At 36.4% G+C, this 22890-nt stretch overlaps 1 protein-coding gene and 1 pseudogene across 1 annotated transcript in view; both read left to right on the forward strand.

The window, feature by feature from the left end:
- Positions 1-22890, forward strand: part of SMC6 (structural maintenance of chromosomes 6) — a 78714-nt gene that overhangs the window by 40855 nt on the left and 14969 nt on the right. The window contains exons 18-22 of the mRNA XM_053891136.1: positions 3679-3814; positions 5285-5365; positions 7233-7403; positions 21252-21389; positions 22384-22529. Of these exons, the coding sequence (XP_053747111.1) occupies positions 3679-3814; positions 5285-5365; positions 7233-7403; positions 21252-21389; positions 22384-22529 (672 nt within the window). The remainder of the gene's footprint in view (positions 1-3678; positions 3815-5284; positions 5366-7232; positions 7404-21251; positions 21390-22383; positions 22530-22890) is intronic.
- On the forward strand, positions 17051-19518 carry LOC109268222 (RAD51-associated protein 1-like; annotated as a pseudogene).

Below are 22890 nucleotides of genomic sequence, written 5' to 3' on the forward strand. Positions count from 1 at the left end.
TAGCTCATGATCCTGTTTCTCCATAGTCCTTATTGATATTTTAAAAAATAATTAGAAGAGGGTCACCTGGGTGGCGCAGTCATTTGAGCGTCTGACTCTTGATTTCGACTCAGGTCATGATCCCAGGGTCCTGGGATTGAACCCCACGCTCAGCATGGAGTCTGCTTAGGATTCTCTTTCTCTCTCTTTCCCTCCCCTGCCCACCCCTGCCCTCTGCTCACATGTATGCTCGCTTGCTCGCTCTCTCTCTCTCTCAAAAATAGATAGATAGATAGATAGATAGATAGATAGATAGATAGATAGGAAGGAAGGAAGGAAGAAATCTGTGCATATGGTGAGATAGTCCAAGAAAGAAAGAAAGAAAGAAAGAAAGAAAAAGAAAGAAAGAAAGAAAGAAAAAGGAAGGAATCTGTGCATATGGTGAGGTAGTCCAAACAGTGCAGAAAAGTATACAAAGTGAGACCATTCTCATCTCTCTTTCAAAAGTAGGGTAACAGTTTAGCAGTTTCTTACACGTGTTTTCTTATATGTGTTCCCAAAATAGTTTGAATCCTTGTACGGTGACTTAAATTAGACATAATTCACATACTATAAAATTCACTGTATTTTAAAGCATACAGTTTAGAGATTTTTATTATATTCATAAGGTTGTGCAACCATCAGTGTAAGCTAATTCCTGAACATTTTCTTTACACCAGAAGGAAAACCCATACCCATGAGCCGTTATTCCCCCAATCCCAAACCCCCTGGCAACCACTAATCCACTTTTGGGTTTGTCTTTATGAATTAGTCTGTTCTGGATGTTTCATATAAATGGAAACATACACTGTGCAACTTCTTGTGTCTGGCTTCTTCCACTTAAGTGTGAGCTGTGTGTAAGTATGCATATGGTTTCTGTATCTTGCTTTTTTTCTACTCAGTGTTAAATCTGGGCAGTCTTTCCATGTCAGCACATTTAGAACTACCTCTTGGTAGTTCCCCAGTAGTTAACCAGTTCCCCGTTGATGGACATGAGAGTTATTTGCCATTTTCTCTTCTAACAGTGCTGCAGTGAGAACACACATACATGGATCTTGGCATAGTTTTGAAAGTGTATAGCTTAAATTCTTAATAGCTAAGTAAAAAGATATGTGAATTTTTAAGTTAGTTAATAGCTGTTGCCAAATGACTGTAATGGATGTATTACTATACAAGTAATGCTTTGATTTTAAATATTTAATAATATTAAGCAATACTAATATTTTTAATATGTACAATATTAAGTGAGCTCTAATAGTTATTAAAATAGATAATTCAACACTTTCATTTTATTTTTATGTAAGTTGACCATTTAATAGTGATTGCTAGATGACTCCAGAAAGATTCTCCAGTTTCCCATCATATTAGGAATATATGAAGGGTGCTTCTCTATACCCTCGTCAGCTCATCACTGACAGATTCCTGTTGATGAAAAATGGCTCTGGAATTTAAGTGAAGAGATTATAATTTATTTCACAGTTTCATAATGAACAGAGTGGCTTCTGTTAAGAAGGGAAAGGGTTTTAAGTTTTAAGTACAGGTACTGACTTGGTTTGATTACCCCCGTGTGGTTTCCCATGATGAAAGTACAAAGCAAGGAGCAAAAGAAATTGTAAATTAACTCTCAGAATAATTCCATTGCAGTAACTGCTTACATACAAGATCATTAAAAAAAAAATGTACCTGTAGGTTTTTGAATTTTCAAAGTATTTTAACAGCTTAAATATAATTTTCCAAAGTTTATTTTTCAAATTTATTCTTTCCTTTGTTCTTTAAAACAGATATCTCATGTATACTTACTGTGCCAGGCCCTGATCGAGGCACAAGACATGGCACAAAATAAAGAACAAGAAATTCCCCATCCTGGAGCTTAATATTAGGAAGGGGGAGATAGACTAGATGAAGACTGTAACTAGGCCAAGTGCTATGGAGACAAACACAGCAGAGTGAGGGCTGCAGACCGAGGAGTGTACTACTTTGGCGGTTCCGGGGTGTGTGTGTATCCCACACAAACCACGTGCACGTGCTCGCACATTTCATTTAGTAGCACAGGTTTTCCGCTCCGTGGAAAAATTAATTAAAAACTAAGGAGGAACACTGTATGAAAGTATGTAACAGAATTCGCCCTCCCCTGCAAAAAAAAGTTGTATAATTTAGCCGATTTGTTCATATAAATTATGTTGATTGCTTAAGTTTATTCTAAATATGCAGGAAATTGTTTAATAACAATATTATTGTTATTTCATCGGTGCTTATTTCATCGGTTTTTATTTTTGTTTTAGACTCTAGGTTTCAGAGTTTGTTTACTTGGTAAATATTTTGGTTTTTTAGCAAAGTTACTGTTAATAAAGGTCTAGATTTATATATGATAAAACAAATATTTCTTACTAATCTTGAGGAACCATCTTAAGTTTTTGTATCTGGCCCCATTTTTACCAGGAATACCATCATTATTTTCCTTCTTTCTTCATTTTCATCATTCATTCGGCTAACATTTATTGAGTTGTTTTCTAATTTTGAGGATTCTGGCAAGGTAGTGCAGTTAGAATATTTCATCAAATTTTTTTTTTTTAACGTTTATTTATTTTTGAGACAGGGAGAGACAGAGCATGAACAGGGGAGGGTCAGAGAGAGGGAGACACAGAATCTGAAACGGGCTCCAGGCTCTGAGCTGTCAGCACAGAGCCCGACGTGGGGCTCGAACCCACGGACTGCGAGATCGTGACCTGAGCCGAAGTCGGACGCTTAACCAACTGAGCCACCCAGGCACCCCAGAATATTTCATCAAATTTAAGCTGCTCTGTTATTAAAAAAGAAAAAGTGCTGTTATGTCAACCATGGAATGGAAGGTGATTTCGGAGATGCTAAAATGTGGGAAACATATGCATCTTATCAATTCGAGACCAGTTTTTAACTGCAAAGGTGGTTCTCTCCCACCAGGCACACGATTTTGGGAGATAGGTGCTTGGGTCAGTGAGGCAGGAAGAGGTGACTTCTGAAGACAGTGACCGCTGTCACGGAGACGCTTTAAGACGCTTTATAGCTTTGGCCTCTACTTGCTTTTCCCTCCATCCCTTTTCATTGTCTTCTCTCCATCCCTCTCACTCTCACACATTCAGAGCATTCATCTACCAGCAGTAAAGGTTGAGCTGTTGGGTTTATGTTTCACTGCTCTGTGCTTCTGTGTCTGTCCTTCTGTCTTCTCTCCTAGTTGGTCCAACTGAGGAAAGCTTTAGAGAACACAGTTCAGTTGTCTCCCAGACTCACTCCTCTGTTTCCATAGTTCTGTGGATGTAAAGTGTCCTGTTCACATTTTAACGTTACAGCTTATTTCCTGATTTTTCTTTCCTTTTAGTTTGATTCCTTCACATCAAAATTCTGTTTCCACTTCTGCCTGTCACTGTGCATGATGTGTGCCACACAAATCATGTCAAAAATATTTCTTAATGAAGTAAGAGAAATATGACTAGTTTAGATGTCTTTTGAAATCTCTGTATTTTCATGTTATTAATAACTTGGTAGGAATATAGAACTGGTTTAACTGGATAGAGTTTTGCAAATAAACTATCACAAATAAGCTCTCCTTTGTAAAGATCTAAAGTATTTGTAATATTCAGAAACAGATGTGAGGTGTTTTTTTATCCTCTTGTTTGTGTCTAGTGACTTGGAGAATGAAGTTGAAAATAAGAAGGCTCAGATACTAAATCTTCAGCAACATTTGTCTACCCTTGAAAAGGACATTAAACGCAATGAAGAATTTCTTAGAAGGCGCCAAATACATTATAGAGAGTTAAAGGTAAGGAAAAAAATGTCCTTTTGTTTTGCTCAACTTACTTCCAAGTTTTGGGGTTTTTTTTTAATGTTTTACTTATTCTTGAGAGAGAGAGAGAGAGAGACAGAGCATGAGCAAGGGTGGGACAGAGAGAGAGAGAGACACAGAATCCAGAGCAGCTCCAGGCTCTGAGCTGTCAGCACAGAGCCTGATGCGGGGCTTGAACTCATGAGCCATGAGATCATGACCTGAGCCAAAGTCAGACGCTCAACGGACTGAGCCACCCAGACACCCCCCCCCCCTTTTTTTTAAATGACTTCCAAGTTATTTTTAAGAGCCTACCATTTATTTAGTTAGAGGAGCAGTTCACAAACTTTTTGGCCTCAAGCCCCTTTACAGCCCTAAAAAAGCTTTCATTTATATGGGTTTTACCTAATTATTAAAAATTAAAACAAACTTTAAGAATATTTTTCGGTTCAGACACACACAAAAAAAACCCAAAACTCATTATGGGGTGCCTCAGTGGCTCAGTTGGTCAAGCGTCCAACTCTTGATTTTGGCTTAGGTTGTGATCTCATGGTTCGTGAGTTTGAGCCTGCGTTGGGCTCTGTGCTGACAGCTGTCAGCACTGCTAGGGATTCTCTGTCCACCCCCCCACCCCCCCACCCTTTCTGCTCCTCCTGTGCATTCTCACTCTCTTCCAAAATAAATAAATAAATAAACTTTAAAAAAAAAAAAACAACTATGTGTTCACAAAAATAATGTTTTGATGGAGAATAGCTATATTTTTCCAAAACCAAAAATAGTGAGAAACTTGACATTTTTATATTTTTGTAAACCTCTAATATCTGGCTTGATAAAACTCAACTGAATCATCACATCAGTTTCTGCAGTCAGTCTCTTGCATAATTACCCATCATATAGTTGTAAACCTTTTGCACACTCGTGAGAAAGTGATAGTAAGGGTGAATAATGTAGTGTTTTTGTGAAAATAGTTTTGACCTCATGACCCCTTGAAAGAATCTCAGAAGCACCGGGGCATGCTTGGATTGTACTTTGTGAAGCAGCGTATTGAAGTAATCTTGCCATAACCTCCACCTTTCAGAAAAGGGTTTTCTCAATAGGGTCAACACTGTCATCATTTTAACGCTAAGGAGGAGTGTTTATATCCTTTTTTCATGGGACTGGATTAGCAATAAGGATGATCGTGACAGACTTTATACGCAACTTCCTTTTGTTCATTCAATACTAATGTGTCTCTGTCATTTGCCACAAAATCCTCTGTAACAAAAGCAGAGTAAGGACTTTGTGGATTAATACATCCTTTCTGGGGGGCCCTTCCTTCCTTCCTTCCTTCCTTCCTTTGTCTACACCCAATGTGGGGGCTCGAACTCACAGCCCTGTGATCTGGAGTCGTGTGCTCTACCAACTGAGCCAGCCAGATGCCTGTTTCATTTATTTTATATTACTAAAATCGAAATACTTTTCTTTCAGGTAAAAATAACAGAAAGTATTTCTGAAATTCGGGAGCTTGAGAATATAGAAGAACACCAGTCTGTAGATATCGCAACGTTGGTAAGATTCTTTTCCTTGATTTACATGTAATGTTAAAATACAAAACTGTCAGGGGCGCCTGGGTGGCTCCGTTGGTTAAGCGTCCGACTTCGGCTCAGGTCATGATCTCGTGGTTCGTGGGTTCGAGCCCCACATTGGGCTCCGTGCTGAGAGCTCAGAGCCTGGAGCCTGCTTCATATTCCATGTCTCCCTCTGTCTCTGCCCCTCCCCCGCTCACACTGTCTCTCTCTCTCTCTCTCTCTCTCTCTCTCTCTCTCTCTGTCTGTCTCTCAAAAATAAATAAAAAATGTTAAAAAAATTAAAAATAAAATGAAATACAAAGCTGTCATTTAGGTTAATAACATCTACTCTAAGCTTTTTTTAAAATCCTTTATATTATGCTACCTTTTATAATTGCTATCTTTATTTCCAAATAAGGTCAACACTACCTGGCTTGTAGCATTCAGGTTCCTTAATGTTTTGTATGTGCAACTTGCATGCATGATAATTGATTTTGTCTTCTACTACATGTAATAAAGCTATCAAAACTTGAACAGCATGCTTCTAAACAGTGGCCTTTCAAACCAGACTGCCTAGCATAGTTTTGTTCAGAGTTAATCAGTATTAATATTAATGGATATCTTTTAGTCAGTTGCAGTTGGTATCTTCATTGTTGAGGTTTTTTCCCCTAAGAAATTGGTTCTCATTTTATCACACATTTGTTAGTCTTTTATTTTTCAGACAACTGTTTATTACATTCAGCTTAGCTTCTCTAAGTTACAGTAAGCAGTGCAGTAGATAGATTACCGTCTTGTTAAAATGAATAAATGTTTGGGGCGCCTGGGTGGCTCAGTCGGTTAAGCGGCCGACTTCGGCTCAGGTCATGATCTCGCGGTCTGTGAGTTCGAGCCCCGCGTCGGGCTCTGTGCTGACAGCTCAGAGCCTGGAGCCTGTTTCAATTCTGTGTCTCCCTCTCTCTGACCCTCCCCCGTTCATGCTCTGTCTCTCTCTGTGTCAAAAATAAATAAACGTTAAAAAAATAAAAATAAGGGGCGCCTGGGTGGCGCAGTCGGTTAAGCGTCCGACTTCAGCCAGGTCACGATCTCGCGGTCTGTGAGTTCGAGCCCCGCGTCAGGCTCTGGGCCGATGGCTCAGAGCCTGGAGCCTGTTTCCGATTCTGTGTCTCCCTCTCTCTCTGTCCCTCCCCCGTTCATGCTCTGTCTCTCTCTGTCCCAAAAATAAATAAACGTTGAAAAAAAAAATTTTTTTTAAATAAAAAAGTAAAAAAAATTAAAAAAAATTAAAAAAAAATGAATAAATGTTTATTGAATGTCCACTCTGCACCAGGCACCATATTAAGTGCTGGGGGATATAGCAGTGAACCAGACAGATAAAGTCCTGGCACTGATGGAGCTTTAAGCTAATGAGTTATTTGTCTTCGTTTTTTATTAGTGATCTTATTCTCCATTTTTTATTTTTCTGCTTTAATTCCTTAGGTTTCTTAAAGGTATGGGCTATGTCTTATTTTTGTTTACTCAGTATCTAACATACTGTCTAGCACATGATAAATAGCACATGATAAATATGTATGCACACTGCGTTTTGAAAGAAAAAGTAACTAGATAAAATAAATCTTACTTATGATTATGACCTCAAGCACAGTATAGTTTCACTTGTCTCCCATATGTAGTCTTTCTTACTGTTGAATCATTTTCTACTTTCTGATTTACCACCAAGGGTATGAAAATTTGCTAGTGCTCTTTGTATTTGTCTTTCACTGGATCGCCTGGAGCCTGTAGTTTCTCTTCTCTCAGAATCATTTGCACTGTTTTTCTGTTTCATACTTAAGTATTTTAATTAACTCCTTATGTTCTATAAATGTGACCAGGAAGATGAAGCTCAAGAAAATAAAATCAAAATGAAAATGGTTGAGAAAAATATGGAACAACAAAAAGAAAATATGGAACATCTTAAAAATCTGAAAATAGAAGCAGAAAACAAGTATGATGCGATTAAACAGAAAATTAACCAGCTATCAGACCTAGCAGAACCACTTAAGGTATGTTACTGTTACTCTGTTGTTATATGTGTATTTTATGTTTCAGCAGTGTATCCACACTGTACTTGCTAGATACCGCCCTAACAGAATTTATGGTTAAATGTAAATGCAACCAAATAAAATGGGATACAAACCAAATTTTCATCAGTAGGCCAATTAGAATTAAACACTTCTGTTCATGTCTTTAGGAAAATAAGTTGCTAAAAATTTCTGTTTCTCCTAGATTACAGCTTTTGTTTCCTCTTTATTTTGTGATGATTTTTTTTTTTCTTCCTTGTTTAGAACCAGAAGCAGGGATATATCTTGTCCATCCACCCTGCTTCTGTGCTCACCTACTCTGTTGTCTCTCTTGGCTTTCCTTCAGTAATTCAAGGATTAGTTGTATAAAAATAGTTACAGATTGGGGGCGCCTGGGTGGCTCAGTCGGTTGAGTGTCTGACTTCGGCTCAGGTCATGATCTCACAGGTTGTGAGTTCGAGCCCCGCATTGGGCTCTGGCCTGACAGCTCAGAGCCTGGAGCCTGCTTCAGATTCTGTGTCTCCTTCTCTCTCTGCCCCTCCCCACTCACGCTATCTCTCTCTCTCTCAAAAATAAACATTATTATTTTTTTAAAGTGGTACCTGGGTGGCTCAGTTGGTTAAGTGTCAGACTTCAGCTCAGGTCATGATCTCACAGTTCATGAGTTAATTCGAGCCCCGTGTTGGGCTCTGTGCTGACAGCTCAGAGCCTGGAGCCTGCTGCAGATTCTGTGTCTCCCCCTCTCTCTGTCCCTCCCATGCTCATGCTCTGTCTCTCTCATGTCTCAATAATAAATAAATGCTAAAAAAAATTTTTTTTTTTAAAGTTGTAGATTAGATTTAAAAGCCAACTTGAAATGGCATGCTACTAAATTCTTGTTTATTGACATGTTTCTATTATGTTCCAGGCTGAATTAAACTGGTCTTTTTTAAAAAAAACTTTTTTTTTTTTTTTTAAACACATGCTCTTTGAAACCAAATTTAGGGAAATAAAATTATTTAACAATTAAATAGTATACCTTTCCCTGTTTAGCTTAGTTATCAATAGATTATTGTCATTATCATTTTTACAAATAGCTCAATTGTTCTCAGAACTTTAAATGTTATTTATAAGAGTCTGAGAAGAAGGAATAGCATATTTTAAGAGGCCGAGGCATCTTGGGTGCCTGGGTGGGCCAGTTGATTAAGTGTCCAACTCTTGGTTTCTGCTCAGGTCATGATCTCACGAACTGTGAGCTGAGAGCACAGAACGTGCTTGGGATTTTTCTCCCTCTCTCTCTGCCCCTTTCCTGCTCAGGCTCTCTCTCTCCTTTTCAAAATAAATAAGCTTAAAAAAAAAGAATCTGAAGGGGGTATGCTGAATCAAAATGGATTTAGGTATTTTAATAGTTTAAAAGAATTGTGCATGTAAGGTTTACTCTACTTGTCTCCGTTGAAAATTTTGGAAGACCTCACTTAGAGTTGGGAGAATATTAAAGGAAGGTGCAGCATGTGCTGCCTGCAAACACCCTGTTTGCGGTGGTCTCTCTGGAGATGCTGCCCAGGAGCTGGGGTCCTGCCTGCCTCTGTAACCCAGGGTGGCTTAACTCTTTTCTGTTTGCGATACGAATGAAAAATCGGAAAACAGACTGATAAGTTAACTGATGAAGAAGAATATAAAGTTTAAATATTAAAATTGTGAGGAAGAGAAATGTATTAAAGATAATATTGAGAAAAATAATTAAGAAAGCATTTGCTACATACAGGAAATAAGAAAAAGGCAAAAGGATAAAAAAAGACAAAATTAGTTTTTAAAAGAAAATGATAAGAAGGAGTAAGATAAATATTAAAATCATCAAGAATAGACTAGGTAGAATTCAGAATTCAGGAATTAGAACAATGAAGTTACAACAAAAGTAAGATTAAAAAAATATTTTAAATGGGTAAGGGATTGAACAAGGTGACTTAAAATCAAAATGATGAAATATGTTAATCTAGAAAAAGTAAAATTGCACCTAAATTATTCATCCCAGACAACTTAAAATTCAAAGCAAGAAATTAAGAAGAGTAAGCTGTATTCTGTTCTTGTAGGTATCTATCTCTAGGCTAATGCAACTCCTGGGATTGGGAGTTTGAATAAGTCTAAGAGCAGAAAATATGGGCAGAACGCAGTAAAGATTCTTGATCTTAGCTCTTTGCCCTGGCTGCAAATAACAAAGCCAGGAGGCGAGTCCTTCGGTGAACTTGCATGCAGTCAGCTGGTAGCCAGGAGGCTTTTCCTCCTCAGTATCATGTCACATTAGCCATCCATAACGGCAGGACCAACAGGATATGGCTAACAAAATAATTTAATTCCTGAGACACTGCCATCGTGATATATTAGCAGCTTCGAGATGTCATCTGCTTGCTTGTAGGACAGTTGTTCATTTTGTGTCAAGGGTGGTGGGGGTAAAGTACACTGTTTAGATATATAGTCATGAAATTTTGGTATAAGGAATATTTTTCTCACTTTAAACAGTCTGTTTTGATTTACACTGCGAATTTGATGCTTCAGTTTTAGTTGCAAGTTAAATTTGTCAGACAAGGAGTGTGGCCCACATCGAGCCTACAAAGGTAGATGGTCTGCATTATTGGAGTAGGAGGCTCTCGGTTTCCGATATAGGGAGTTTATTTGGATCAAGGGTGACTGTACTTTTAAATATTCCAAAGTAAGAGGCACCCGGATAGCTCAGTTGGTTGAGTGTCTGACTGCGGCTCAGGTCATGATCTCGCAGTTCGTGTCTTGGAGCCCCACATCAGGCTTGTTGCTCTCAGCACAGAGCCTGCTTCAGATCTTCTGTCCCCCTCTCTCTCTGTCCCTCCCCCACTCGTACTCTTTCTCTCAAAAATAAATAAAACATTACCAAAAAATTCCACCTGGGTGGGCTAGTCGGTTAAGCATCCCACTTCAGCTCAGGTCACTTTGATCTCACAGTTTGTGAGTTTGGAAACCCGTGTCGGGCTCTGTGCTGACTTAGAACCTGGAAGCTGCTTAGGGTTCTGTGTCTCCCTCTTTCTCTGCTGCTCCCCTACTCATGCTCTTTCTCTCTCTCTCTCTCTCTCTGAAAAATACATATTTAAAAAAAAACAAATAAAATTTAAAAATTATAAGATAATATTTCATAGGTTTTTAAAACCTCATAATTAATATAGATTTATATGAAGCAAGTGGCAGTAATAATGCTGTAGCAGTTTGTCCAATGTTGCCGAATAAAACTGGTTACTTAGACATCCAAGAGAATGACATTTTTTGAGGATTATGTTCCTTCTATCACCCCAGCCTATTTTTAAAAGGCTGTAACTTCTTAAAGCTTAGAAATGCTATAGGTTTAGGGCTACATCAGCCTTTAATTTTAGACCTAATCCCTCCTAGTTCTCATCTAACCCAGGGTGAATGTTAACTGACTGTTCAAATCTCTTGATCTTCATGTCATCAATAAGATGAAATGAAATAAAATACTCTCTTGCTTCCCTTTTAGTTTTAAATGTGATGGTACCTAGGACATAAATTTATTAAGTACATAAGAGAAGTCTGTTATGATAAGTGTGGAGAAAGGGAGAGTAACATCGTATGAGTTTCTTTTCATCCTGTTTTATGAGTTAAGTGTGTAACTTTCCACAGTTGCCAGGAGGGAAGATTAACCAGCACAAACGTGGCCTGATATAGAGAGTTTGTTTGGATCAAGGGTGATTCTGCTTTTAAAAATTCCAAGATAAGGGGCTCCTGGGTGGCTCAGTTGGTTGAGTGTCTGACTTTGGCTCAAGTCATGATCTTGCAGTTGGTGAGTTTGAACCCCACATCAGGCTTGTTGCTTTTAGTGCAGAGCCTGCTTCAGATCTTCTGTCCCCCTCTCTCTCTGTCCCTCCCCGACTTGTGCTCTTTCTCTCAAAAATAAATAAAACATTAAAAAAAAAATTACGGGCGCCTGGGTGGCTCAGTTGGTTAAGCGTCCGACTTTAGCTCAGGTCACTTTGATCTCATGGTCATTTTACCCCTCTGGCTCCCTGAAGCAAATATGGGGACTGTTTCAAAGTTCCTACCACAAATGATTAGAAAACTTAGCATTCAACCATCCTCTTTCATAAGTTACTCTATTTTCTAATTGTAATGTCTCCTACTACATAAAACATAAAAATTCAAATAAACTGCTTGAAGTAAATGAACAGCTTATCTCCATCCTCCGTGGAAGTTTTACTAGAACTCTTATAATCAGACATCTACCATGGGTGATAGTTATTCAGCAGTGTGAACAAGATGCAGTAAATTGTGCTCTTATGATGGAGGGTAGCCTAAATCCTGCATTATATGGGGCAAATGTTTTCAATTTTTAAGATATTTCACAAGTTCTTTTCCTTTTTGGGATACTTCCACATATTCTGTCTTTCATGATGCTGTTATTGCTGTCTTAGTTTGTGTTTTTTCTCTGTTTATAACTGTCACTCTTGAGGCTGACCATGATAATCACAGTGTGTATGACCAATGCTGGGCCCAAAAATCAAACCAACAACTGAGTGGAGTTTAATTTGGTGGTTCTTAAAATCAGGATATTAAAAAAAAAACAACAACATTTTATTGAGATATAATTGATGTATAGTAAATACACATGTAAGTGTACAGTTTGATAAGTTTTGACGTGTATAATCTGTGAAGCCACACAATTAGAGAAAGGAACGTGTCCTTCACACTCACAAGTTTCCCCATGTCCATTTGTCATCTCTCTCTCCTTACCCGTCCCCCTTGTCCCAATTACCAATCTGCTTACTATTTCTGTATAATTTCTGTGTAATTCTACACATTTTGTAGAATTATATATAAGGGAATCACACATTATGTATTCTTAATTTTTGGGGGGTTTGACCTTTTTCAGAACATAACACACTGTCTAGCACATAATGTCTATACTATGGTTTGAAAGTGAATAAAATAAAAATTATTCTTTTTGACTATGATATTCGTATTTTACTTGAATCAGTAATTCACTCCTTTGTATTGCTGAGTAGTATTCCATTGTATTTGATATATCATTTTTTATTCATTTACTTATTGATGGACCATATGGGTGTCCAGTTTGGGAGCTATTACAATGAGGAATAGTGTAGAAGTCTTTGTATATCAAACTAAATGAAAACACTGTCTGCCAGTCTGAACTTTCTTTTGGTGGTTCTTAAATCAAGAGCCATTTTAAAAATTGAGATTCATGGATTCCAGGCCAACTAAAATAAAATCTCCAGAGGTGAGTTCTGGAAATCTGTGTATTTTTTAAAATGTCCAAATTGACTAGAATGTAATCTGTTAAGAGAGCTGCCATAATTAATGGCTATGTGCATATATCATCTTCTAAAATCTTTCACCAATCTACACATTCTCTGAAGAAATTGCATGTTATATGTATAAGGCATATAAGGCATCCCCTAATATAAGGCACGTTTCCATTTTCACAATAACCAGGGAGAATGTGTTTTGGCCACCATTCACATGAATTATGAGGGGGAGTAAGTAAATGCAAACTTAATGACAATCAGTTTATTAACTTTTAGCTATACGTGAATTCAGAATCACGTAAGTGTTATATTTAATGTTTAGAAATACTAGAAATACTGCTTGGTTTGTGTTCACATTTCATGAACTACTTTTATGTAACTTTTCACATGTGTCCTCAACCTTGACATCTTTATCATGACAGAGCTATATTTTGAGTAATTACAGTAGTTGAGTAACACATTTTCTAGAGCTCCTGATCTCCTCTTTCATCTGTATTATTTTACAAATAATACTTTTGAAAATGAGTCTTTTAACTTACAAACAGTAAAACTCACTCTTTGGGCGTACACTTAACATATTTTGACAATCCAGAATTGTGTACCTAACACCTCAAGATATAGAACAGTTCTGTCGTCCTCCTCAAAATTCCCTTCTTTTGCCCCTTTCTAGTTAAACCTCCCCCACCCTTAACCTCTGGCAGTCATGTTCTCCATCGTTATTGATTTACCTTTTACATAACATCATATAAATGGAATCATATGGTCTGTGATCTTTTGAGCCTGGCTTCTTTCATGTAATGTAGTGTATTTGAAATGTATATGGATGTACCACAGCTTGCTTATCCATTCACCTCTTAAAGGACATTTGGATGGTTCCAGTTTTGATGGTTATGAAGAAAGCTGCTATAAACCTTCAAGTGTAGGTTTTTATGTGAAATGAAGTTTTCATTTCTCTTGGTTAAATACCTAGGTGTGGGATTGCTGTTAAAAGCCATAATCATCTAGTTTTTCTTTTTCTTTTTTCATTAATACGGAGAATAATATTGATTTTATTTTGCCAGCTATTAAACAAAGCTTGGCAAACCCTACATGATCATCATTATTTTCCTTTTTATAAATGATTCAATTCTATTTGCCAAAAATTTAGTGAAGATTTTTTTTAAAGTTTTTACTTAAATCCCAGTTAACATAGAGTGTAATATTAGTTTGAGGTATATAGTATAGTGATTCAACACTTCCATACAACACCTGGTGCTCATCATGACAAGTGCACTCCTTTAACACCTATAATCCATCCCCCACCCACCTCCCACCCTTCTGGTAACCATAAGTTGTTCTCTGTAATTAAGAGGCTGTTTCTTGATTTCCCTCTCCCCCCACCCCACCTTTGCTCATTTGTTTTGTTTCTTAAATTCCACATATGAGTGAAATCATATGGTATTTGTATTTCTCTGACTTATTTCACTTATCATAATAATACTGTCTAGCTCCATCCTTGTCATTGCAAATAGCAGGATTTCATTCCTTTTTTATGATTAATAATAGTCCATTAGTCCACTGTATATGCATATATGTATGTATATACATATACGTAAAAATATCTCACAGCCTCTTGAAGAGTTTTGACCCATGTTTATTCATTAGTCTTTGATTCTCTGTGATATGTTTGACTTTTTTTATTATGGCTATATTGGCCTTATTAATTTTTTTAATGTTTATTTTTGAGAGAGAGAGCAAGCAAGCGAGCATGAGTGGGGGAGGGGCAGAGAGAGAGGGAGACAGAGTCCAAAGCAGATTCTGCACTGTCAACACAAAGCCTGATACAGGGCTTTAACTCACAAACTGAAATCATGACCTGAGCCAAAGTTGGATGCCCAACTGAGTGACCCTGGTTCCCCTATAAGTGGCCTTATTGAGTGAGTTTAGAAGTGTTCCCCTTCCCTCTTCTGAAAGTTTTTGTAGATTTGGAATTACTTCTTTTTCACATGTCTAATAGAATTTACCAGCAAAGCTATCTTGGCCTGTAATTTTCTTTGTGGACAGTAGTTTCTTTATGAATTCAATTTCCTTAGTTGATACTGAGCTATTTAAGTTTTCTACTTAGGGACTATATTGTTTCATTGACATTTATCACATGTATTGAACATGTAGTTCATAATTTTTCCTTTTTGTCCTTTATAAATCTGAACAACAGAGAGAAAATAGACTAAACCAAAAAAAAAAAAAAAAAGATTGAAAAATAAATAATGCTTTAAAGACCTGTGAAATTATATAAAAAAGATATCTGACATTTGTATCATTGGAGTCCCAGAATGAGAGGGCAAAGAGGACAGGGCTGAAAAAGTACTCCAAGAAAGAATAACCACACTCCTCTCAAATTTGGCAAAAAGTCTGAATTTACAGATTAAGAAAGTGAGTGAACTCCAAACAAGATAAACCCAAAATAATCCACCATAAAACACATAATAGTCAAACTTCTGAAAACTAAAGACAAAAAAAAAAGTCTTAAAAGCAGCAAGAGAGAAACATCACCTATATGGGAAAAAACACTATTTGAATGATAGCCGATTTCTCAACAGAAACCATAGAGACCATATGGAAGTAGCACATTTTCAAGTATTGAATGAAGACACCAGCCAACCCAAAATCTAAGTCCAGCATAAATATCTTCCAGCAGTTAAAGAAAAATTGAAACATTTTCAGATGAAGGGTAACTTAGAGAATTTGTTGCCAGCAGACTTGTTTTAACAGAATGGCTCAAAGTTCTCTAAATAGAGAGAAAACAATAAAAGAAGGAATTTTGGAACACCAAGAAAGAAGAAAAACAAGTTAAACATACAGCCAAATTCAGTAGCCTTCTTCTTCTTTTCTTGAATTTTTAAAATGTTCAGAAAGCAAATGAAATTATAATATCTGAGATGATTTTAAAATATGTAGAGGAAAGGGGCGCCTGGGTGGCTCAGTTGGTTAAGCGTCCGACTTCGGCTTAGGTTGTGATCTCATGGTCTGTGAGTTCAAGCCCCGCGTCGGGCTCTGTGCCGACAGCTCAGAGCCTGGAGCCTGTTTCAGATTCTGTGTCTCCCTCTCTCTGACCCTCCCCCGTTCATGCTCTGTCTCTCTCTATCTCAAAGGTAAATAAACGTTAAAAAATAATAATAAAAATAAAAATAAATAAAATAAAATATGTAGAGGAAATATTTAAGACAATTATATTAAAATAAGGAAGCCTGAAAAGCTGGAAAGGAAGATTTATCAAACTGGTAAAATTATGACTTGTAGACTATGTTGTGGAATATATATAATATAAATATATAATACCTGGAACAACCACTAAAAAAGCTGTACACAGAGATACACTCAAACGTACTAAAGACAAATCAAAGCAGGATTCTAAAAAATGTTTAAGTAACCCACATGAGGCAGGAAAAAGAAGTTAAAAAAAATGAAATCACAGATTTAAACCCTGATGTATGAATAATTACACTAAATGTAAATGGCCTAAATAAATCGTTGAAATACACATATGGGCAGATTAGGTCAAAAACATGACCAGACTATCAGTCCATTCAAATGTAACCTATAGACAGGTTGAAAATAAATAAATGGAAGTTTATATATCTTGCAAATGATAATCAAATGAAAGTAGGAACACCTATATTAAAATCTGATAAGGTACACTTCAAAATAAAATTACTAGAGGTAGAGAAGGACATCATATAATGACAAAAGGGTTAATCCACCAAGAATACATAGCAATCCTAAATGTATGCACCAAACAGCAGAGCTGCACCAACCAGATGAGCTGCAACATGTGACAGAATTCCCTCAACAATTGATAGGGCAGAAAATCAATAAGGATTTAGAAAACTGAACAGCACCATCAAACCACAGGACCTAATCAATGCTTAGAGAAGACTACCAACAACAGTAGAATACACCTTATTTTCAAGTGCCTGTTTCATGTATACCAAGATAGATCATCTCCTGGACCATTAAAAACAAAACAAAACAAACCAAAAATCCCAACAATTTAAAAGAATTGAAATTATATAGTGTGTTTCCTAATCATAATGCAGTCATACTAGAAATCTTTAATAGATCCTCAATTAAAGATCTTTTAATAGAAAGATAATCTCCAAACATGTGAAACTAACATCCTTTTGGGGTACCTGGGTGGTTCAGTTGGTTAAGCGTCTGACTTTGGCTCAGGTCATGATCTCGCGGTCCGTGAGTTCGAGCCCCGCGTCAGTCTCTGTGCTGACAGCTCGGAGTCTGGAGCCTGCTTCAGATTCTGCATCTCCCTCTCTCTCTGCCCCTCCCCTGCTCACGCTCTGTCTCTCAATGATAAATGTTAAAAAAAAAAATTAAAAAAAAAAGAAACTAACATCCTTTTACATAACCCATGGTCCAAAGAGAAAGTGTTGAGAGAAATTTTAAAATATTTTGAACCAAATGAAATGAAGATGATTTATCAAAATTTATGGATAAATACAGCATTGCTGAGAAGGAAATTTATGACACTAAACAATTCATTAGAAAAACAATATACAGACTGCTGCGAACAAGAAATTCAAAGCTGCACGTTTTCAGCTTTGGAGGGGGCTATGGCGCTGCCTGTGATACATAAATAACCGGTCAATTACTCAGTTTGAGGGCTTTGCAACCACACCTTTAAATAAGAAACCCAGAACAACACCAAAGGAGTTAAAACTAGAAACAAGGAAACCAAACCTGAAGAATCTCCAGAAAGAAGATATTCCACTACAAAAGAAAATCTCTTAAAAAAAGGATGACTTTAGATGACAAGCTCTACCAGTGAGACTTAGAAGTCAGTGAAGGAACTTCCAACAGTCACCGTTGATGCGGACAAGGCGATAAAAGCATTGAAAAATGTGGCAGTGGCAAAACTGAAGCAACGAGTAAGTCCCTGTGTATCTCCAGTTGCAGTGTAGCCAGTGATTATTTAGATTTGGATTAAGTTACTGGGGAAGATGATTTTCATGGTGTTCAAGGGAAAAGAAAAGCAACATCAAAGGCAGTGATACAATAGAGGAAGATGGTTGGGTTGGAAGGCTGTAATGGCGATAGTGCTAATGACTCTGAACCAGACTTTTGCAAATGGTGAAGAGTCTGATTTTAGTGAGAGGGAAGATAATGATGAAGTCTTCACCAGGGGGAAAATAAAGTGAAAGAAATTAAGAAAAAAAGAAGTAAAGGTTAAATCCTCAGTTGAAGAAGAAACGTAAATCCAAATATAATTCTTTGTAAGTGACTTCAGGAGACTCAGCTCCAGGTCTGTGAAATCAGAATCTCAGCCTTCATCCAAAAAGGTTTCTTTGTCTTTAGAGGCCACTGGGAAACCATTCCAAATACGTAATCCATCAACTGAAAGCTGAAAACCTACGTGGATCCCACCAGTGATACCTGGAAGCAGCAGCAGCAACAGTAGCAGGAGCCCACTGGCTCCAAATCAGAATCTCTGCCTTGGCTTGTCCAGATTAGTATGAGTTAAACCTTTACATCCAAAAGTCTCTAGTAGCTGAGTGTGGTTGTAAACAAATATTTGATTAAGAGGATCACAGAGTTACAGGTCTGTTTGACTTGTATTTATATTTAAGGAAGTTATCATAATATAAAGGAATCCTTTAATGTCATAAAAATTGCCTCTACCTAGTCTGTGATGATGTTCTCTGAAGCTATTCAAGACTTCAGTAAGAGTTTTGTTTATATCTTGTAATACCATTTCCTTCTGATGAGCGTATTGTATTTTTCCTATGTATGATAAGTTGTTAAGTGGTTGCCAGTTTGACCTGGAAGAAGTTCACGTTGCATGCTGTTCTTTTCTAGAAACATGGTGTTCCTTTCTAGCTTTGTCTAATTTATGGCACCTTAACCTTAACTGTTCAGAGTTTGCCTGGCAAAAGGAAACATTCCCACTTTTTCCAGGAGACATTTCTGAAGTCTCACTTAAGCTACATTGTCATTTTTATTGCAAAGATATTTCATGTTTTAGCCAAATATTTTTATAGTAAGAATTCAGGATTATTTTACACATTAAATCATTGCTTATATGACATATGTCTCCTCAGAAATAGATGTTCATTGTATAGCAAATAGAGTTTCATAACATTTTATGAAGCTGTTGTTGTCAGAGCCTTTAATAAAAGTGAAAAGATTTTGATAGGCTTTTTTCCTTGATACCATTACATCCATGTGTCTCTGATTGTCTACATTTCATGATTAAATGAATTCATTGCAAAACCAAACAAAACAAATTATAATATACATATCCTTTTTATGTATTATTCACAGTGTCCACATGGGGCTTATTTTGGAGATGCAAGACTCTTTCCATCATATTAATAGGCTAAAGAAGGAAAATCATATATCAATCAGTGCAGGAAAAGTATTTGATAATATTCACCCATTCATGATTTTTTAAAAGTCTCAAAAAGATAGAAATAAAGAATTTCTTCAACAGATTAAAGACCATCAACAAACCTAGTTAACATGAAGAAAGTAAAAATGATTGTCTCACCACACTTACTGAATGTAGTTAATATTGGAAGTTCTAGCCAATGCAATATGGCAAGAAAAGGAAATAAGATTAAACAGATTATAAATAAGATTAAACAGAAATAAAACTGTCTCCATTTGACATGCCATGATTCTCTACTTAGAAAACCTCAAGGAGACTATAAGAAAACTCTTGGAACTAATAAATAAGGTCAGCAAGGTATCAGAATACAAGATAAACATGCAAAAATCAATTGCATTTTTATACACTAGCAATGAATACATGGAGGCTGAAATTAAAACAACGCCATTCACAGTTCCTCAAAAGAGATGATTTGACTTGTGTCCTATACAACAACTTGGCAACCACTATTTCTGCTTCTATAGATTTGCCTATTCTAGACATTTTATGTCAATAAAATCATACAATATGTGGTCTTTTGTGACTGGCCTCTTTCACTTAGTATAATGTTTTCAGCGTTCATTCCTGTTCTAACATGTTATCAGTAGTTTGTGCCTTTGTATTGTCTAATGAAACACAATCATATATCACATTTAATTTACTTATTCATCAGTTGACAGCCATTTGGGCACTGCTGCTATGACCATTCATGTACATGATTTTCTTTTGGATAGATACCTAGGAGTAGAATTGCTAGGCTACACACTTATCCTATGTTTTGAGAAACTCTGAAACTATTCTCAAAAGTGCACCACTTTATGTTCCCACCATCAACATTTGAGTGTCCCAGCTTCTCAACATCCTTGCCAACCACTGCTTGCTATTGTATGCTGTTTCTATTTTAACCATGCTGTTAAATGTGAAATGTTCTTGTTGTGGTTTTGATTTGCATTTTCCTTATGTCTAATACTGTTGAGCAAATTCTCATGTTTTTATTGCTCATTTATATATCTTCTTTGGAGAAATGTCTGATCAAATCTTTGCCCTTTGTTCACTTGCATTGTACGCCTTTCTTACTGAGTTTTAAGAGTTTTGTATGTATTCCAGGGATATATTTGATGTTTTTGGTGCTGTAGTGAATGTTATAGATTTTAATGTTTAAAGTGTTCCAAACGTAGAAATATTACTGATTTTTATTTTGGCTTTGTATCGAGTGAGTTTTCTAAACTTATTAATTTAAAAACTTTTCCTTTGAAATTTCTTCATAAATAATGTCTCTTTTTAACTGTGGTTTTACCCTTCCTTTCTGATCTTCACTGCTTTTTATTTCTCTTTTAACTTTTAATCGAATTAGCCAGAGCCTACAATATAGTGTTGAATAGAAGCAATGGAACTAGACATCCTTGTCTTGTACTTGATCTTAAAAAGAAAGCATTTAATCTTGAAAGTAATGGTTAGCTGCTATTTATGTTTTAATTGTCCTGGTTCCTATTTCCTCTCTTTTTTTTTCTTTTGGAATTAGCCAAGTGATTTTTAGTGTTCCTTTTTTTAAATCTCTTCTAGTAGTTTTTTAGCCATAACTCTTTTCTTTTCCAGTGGTTACTGTGCATTATAATATGCATCTTTTACCTTTTCATAGTCCACTACTCTTTATTTTTAAGGTGATCTTGAGATAGTTTCTTTACAGTTAAATTTTGTGCCAAAATTGTGAGGTTATATTTCCAGAATGATGACTAAATAATTTAGTGGTAAATCTCTTTGCATCCTTTTCTCTTCCACCCTGACTCACCTTTTTAAAACCCAGTCTACCTCTGTAAATATCCAACACTTCTTTGTTTTAGGTTCAGGCTTAATGTGGCTTTCCACAAAACTACCTTGTTTACTAAAAAAAGGTCGAAAGCACCGTAACATATGGAGGCTTCATGTTAGGATTTGAATATAATAATGTGACTTCTTAATTTAGGGAAACCCCTCACTTCTATTCATACACTTGGATATGAGCTCTGACACTTGGCTCTGCAAGCAATATAACCCTGTCCACTTTGTTGAGTTGTCAGTTAGTTTTATACCTATGCTGGCAGTTTTTTCAAAACAGTCTTTTCTTTATAGATTATTTTGGCTTTATTCAAACAGGATGAATTAAACCTTGCTGATTCTGAAGTGGATAATCAAAAACGAGGGAAGCGGCATTATGAAGAAAAGCAGAAGGAGCACTTGGATACTTTAAATAAAAAGAAACGAGAACTGGATATGAAAGAAAAAGAACTGGAGGTTATCCATCATTTTTCTTTTATGTTTTGTTTATAACCTTAGTCACAGCTGTTCAGGTGTTTTCCTTAATGTCAGATTTCCAAACATAGACCAGCAGTCCGATGACTGTCCACTTCATGTAGCATAACAGGTGCTTCAGTGAATCAAGGAAAGGAATAGTCTTGGAAACTCTCAGGGTGTGGACACTGAAACAGACCACCTACCACAAAGAGGACTTTGGCTTGGTCTGCAAGGCTGATCTCCTGCCTCTTGAGTGATTTGGAAAATGACTCGCACTCAGCTAACATAGCTCCTTAAATGCCCAGCTTGGCAAGTGGTTAGCAGCTTTATGTCAGAAAAAGGCACCTCTTCCTTTGGGTGTGGGCTGGGCTGGAATTCAGCCCCTACTTACTACATACCCTTGTTAACAGCTGTCAGCAGCAGCCCTGTTCTGCTTTTAGAGAAGCTGAGGGCACTGTTGCTCTAACTAGAAGAGATAAATTCTAACTTTTCTTAGGAGAACGCTTAAATTCTGATCTATTATCTTATTTGTTTATGACTTATTATATGGAATGTTATGAATATAAACTACTATGTGTAAAAGTGCTTTGGGTTTTTTATTTATGAATACAAAGATCTTTTTCTTTGTGTTTTCACTACTATTTGGTGTTCAGAGGCCATCCTAAAACATACAGAAAGCTGTCTGACCTCACTCATAAAAATGCCAAACTTTACATTACTGTTACTTGAAATTTGTTTCCCTAGGAACATATGGAGCTCTTATAAATTATTAAAGTCATGTATAGTAATGCAATTTTCTGTTAAAGATTTATAATGAGTCTAGACTAGTCTCAATATAAGGTGTAAAGAAATAACATTGATACTAAATGTAACTAAAACACATCTAAAATTCTGATTCTAAGTTCAGAACTTTACTTTGTGTTTGTGGACACAAGTAGTACAATGAATTATGTCAAAGACAAGTTTTAAAGATACTAAACATCTGTTACCTTAGGAGAAAATGTCACAAGCGAGACAAATCTGCCCAGAACGGATTGAAGTAAAAAAATCTGCATCAATTCTGGACAAAGAAATTAATAGATTAAGACAAAAGATACAAGCTGAACATGCTAGTCATGGAGATCGAGAGGAAATAATGAGGTACGTGGTTGGTAGCTTTTCTACTTTATTACTCATACATATTATTAAGACATAAAAAAATCTATGTTTATAAACATAGTATTGCTATGGGATATAGCTACAGGTCAAACTAGTTTTTCATATGTGTCATTAATAATAAACTTTTTTTCTTCTGGGTCGAAACAAAACTCATTATGGAGTGATATTTTAACATAAATGCCGTTTTATACCTTTAAGATTCATATAGACAAAAATGTTCAGTTTCACAAGCAATTAAAAGAAATGCAAATCAAAACTATTAGAAGCCATTTTCATATATGTCAGGATGATAAAAATAGTCTCATGTCAGGGAGATTTCAGTGAAATAGATATTTTCATATTA

Source organism: Panthera pardus, unplaced genomic scaffold (assembly GCF_024362965.1).
Source record: "Panthera pardus isolate Hobbes unplaced genomic scaffold, ASM2436296v1 HiC_scaffold_26, whole genome shotgun sequence".
In the NCBI taxonomy this organism is placed as follows: Eukaryota; Metazoa; Chordata; class Mammalia; order Carnivora; family Felidae; genus Panthera; species Panthera pardus.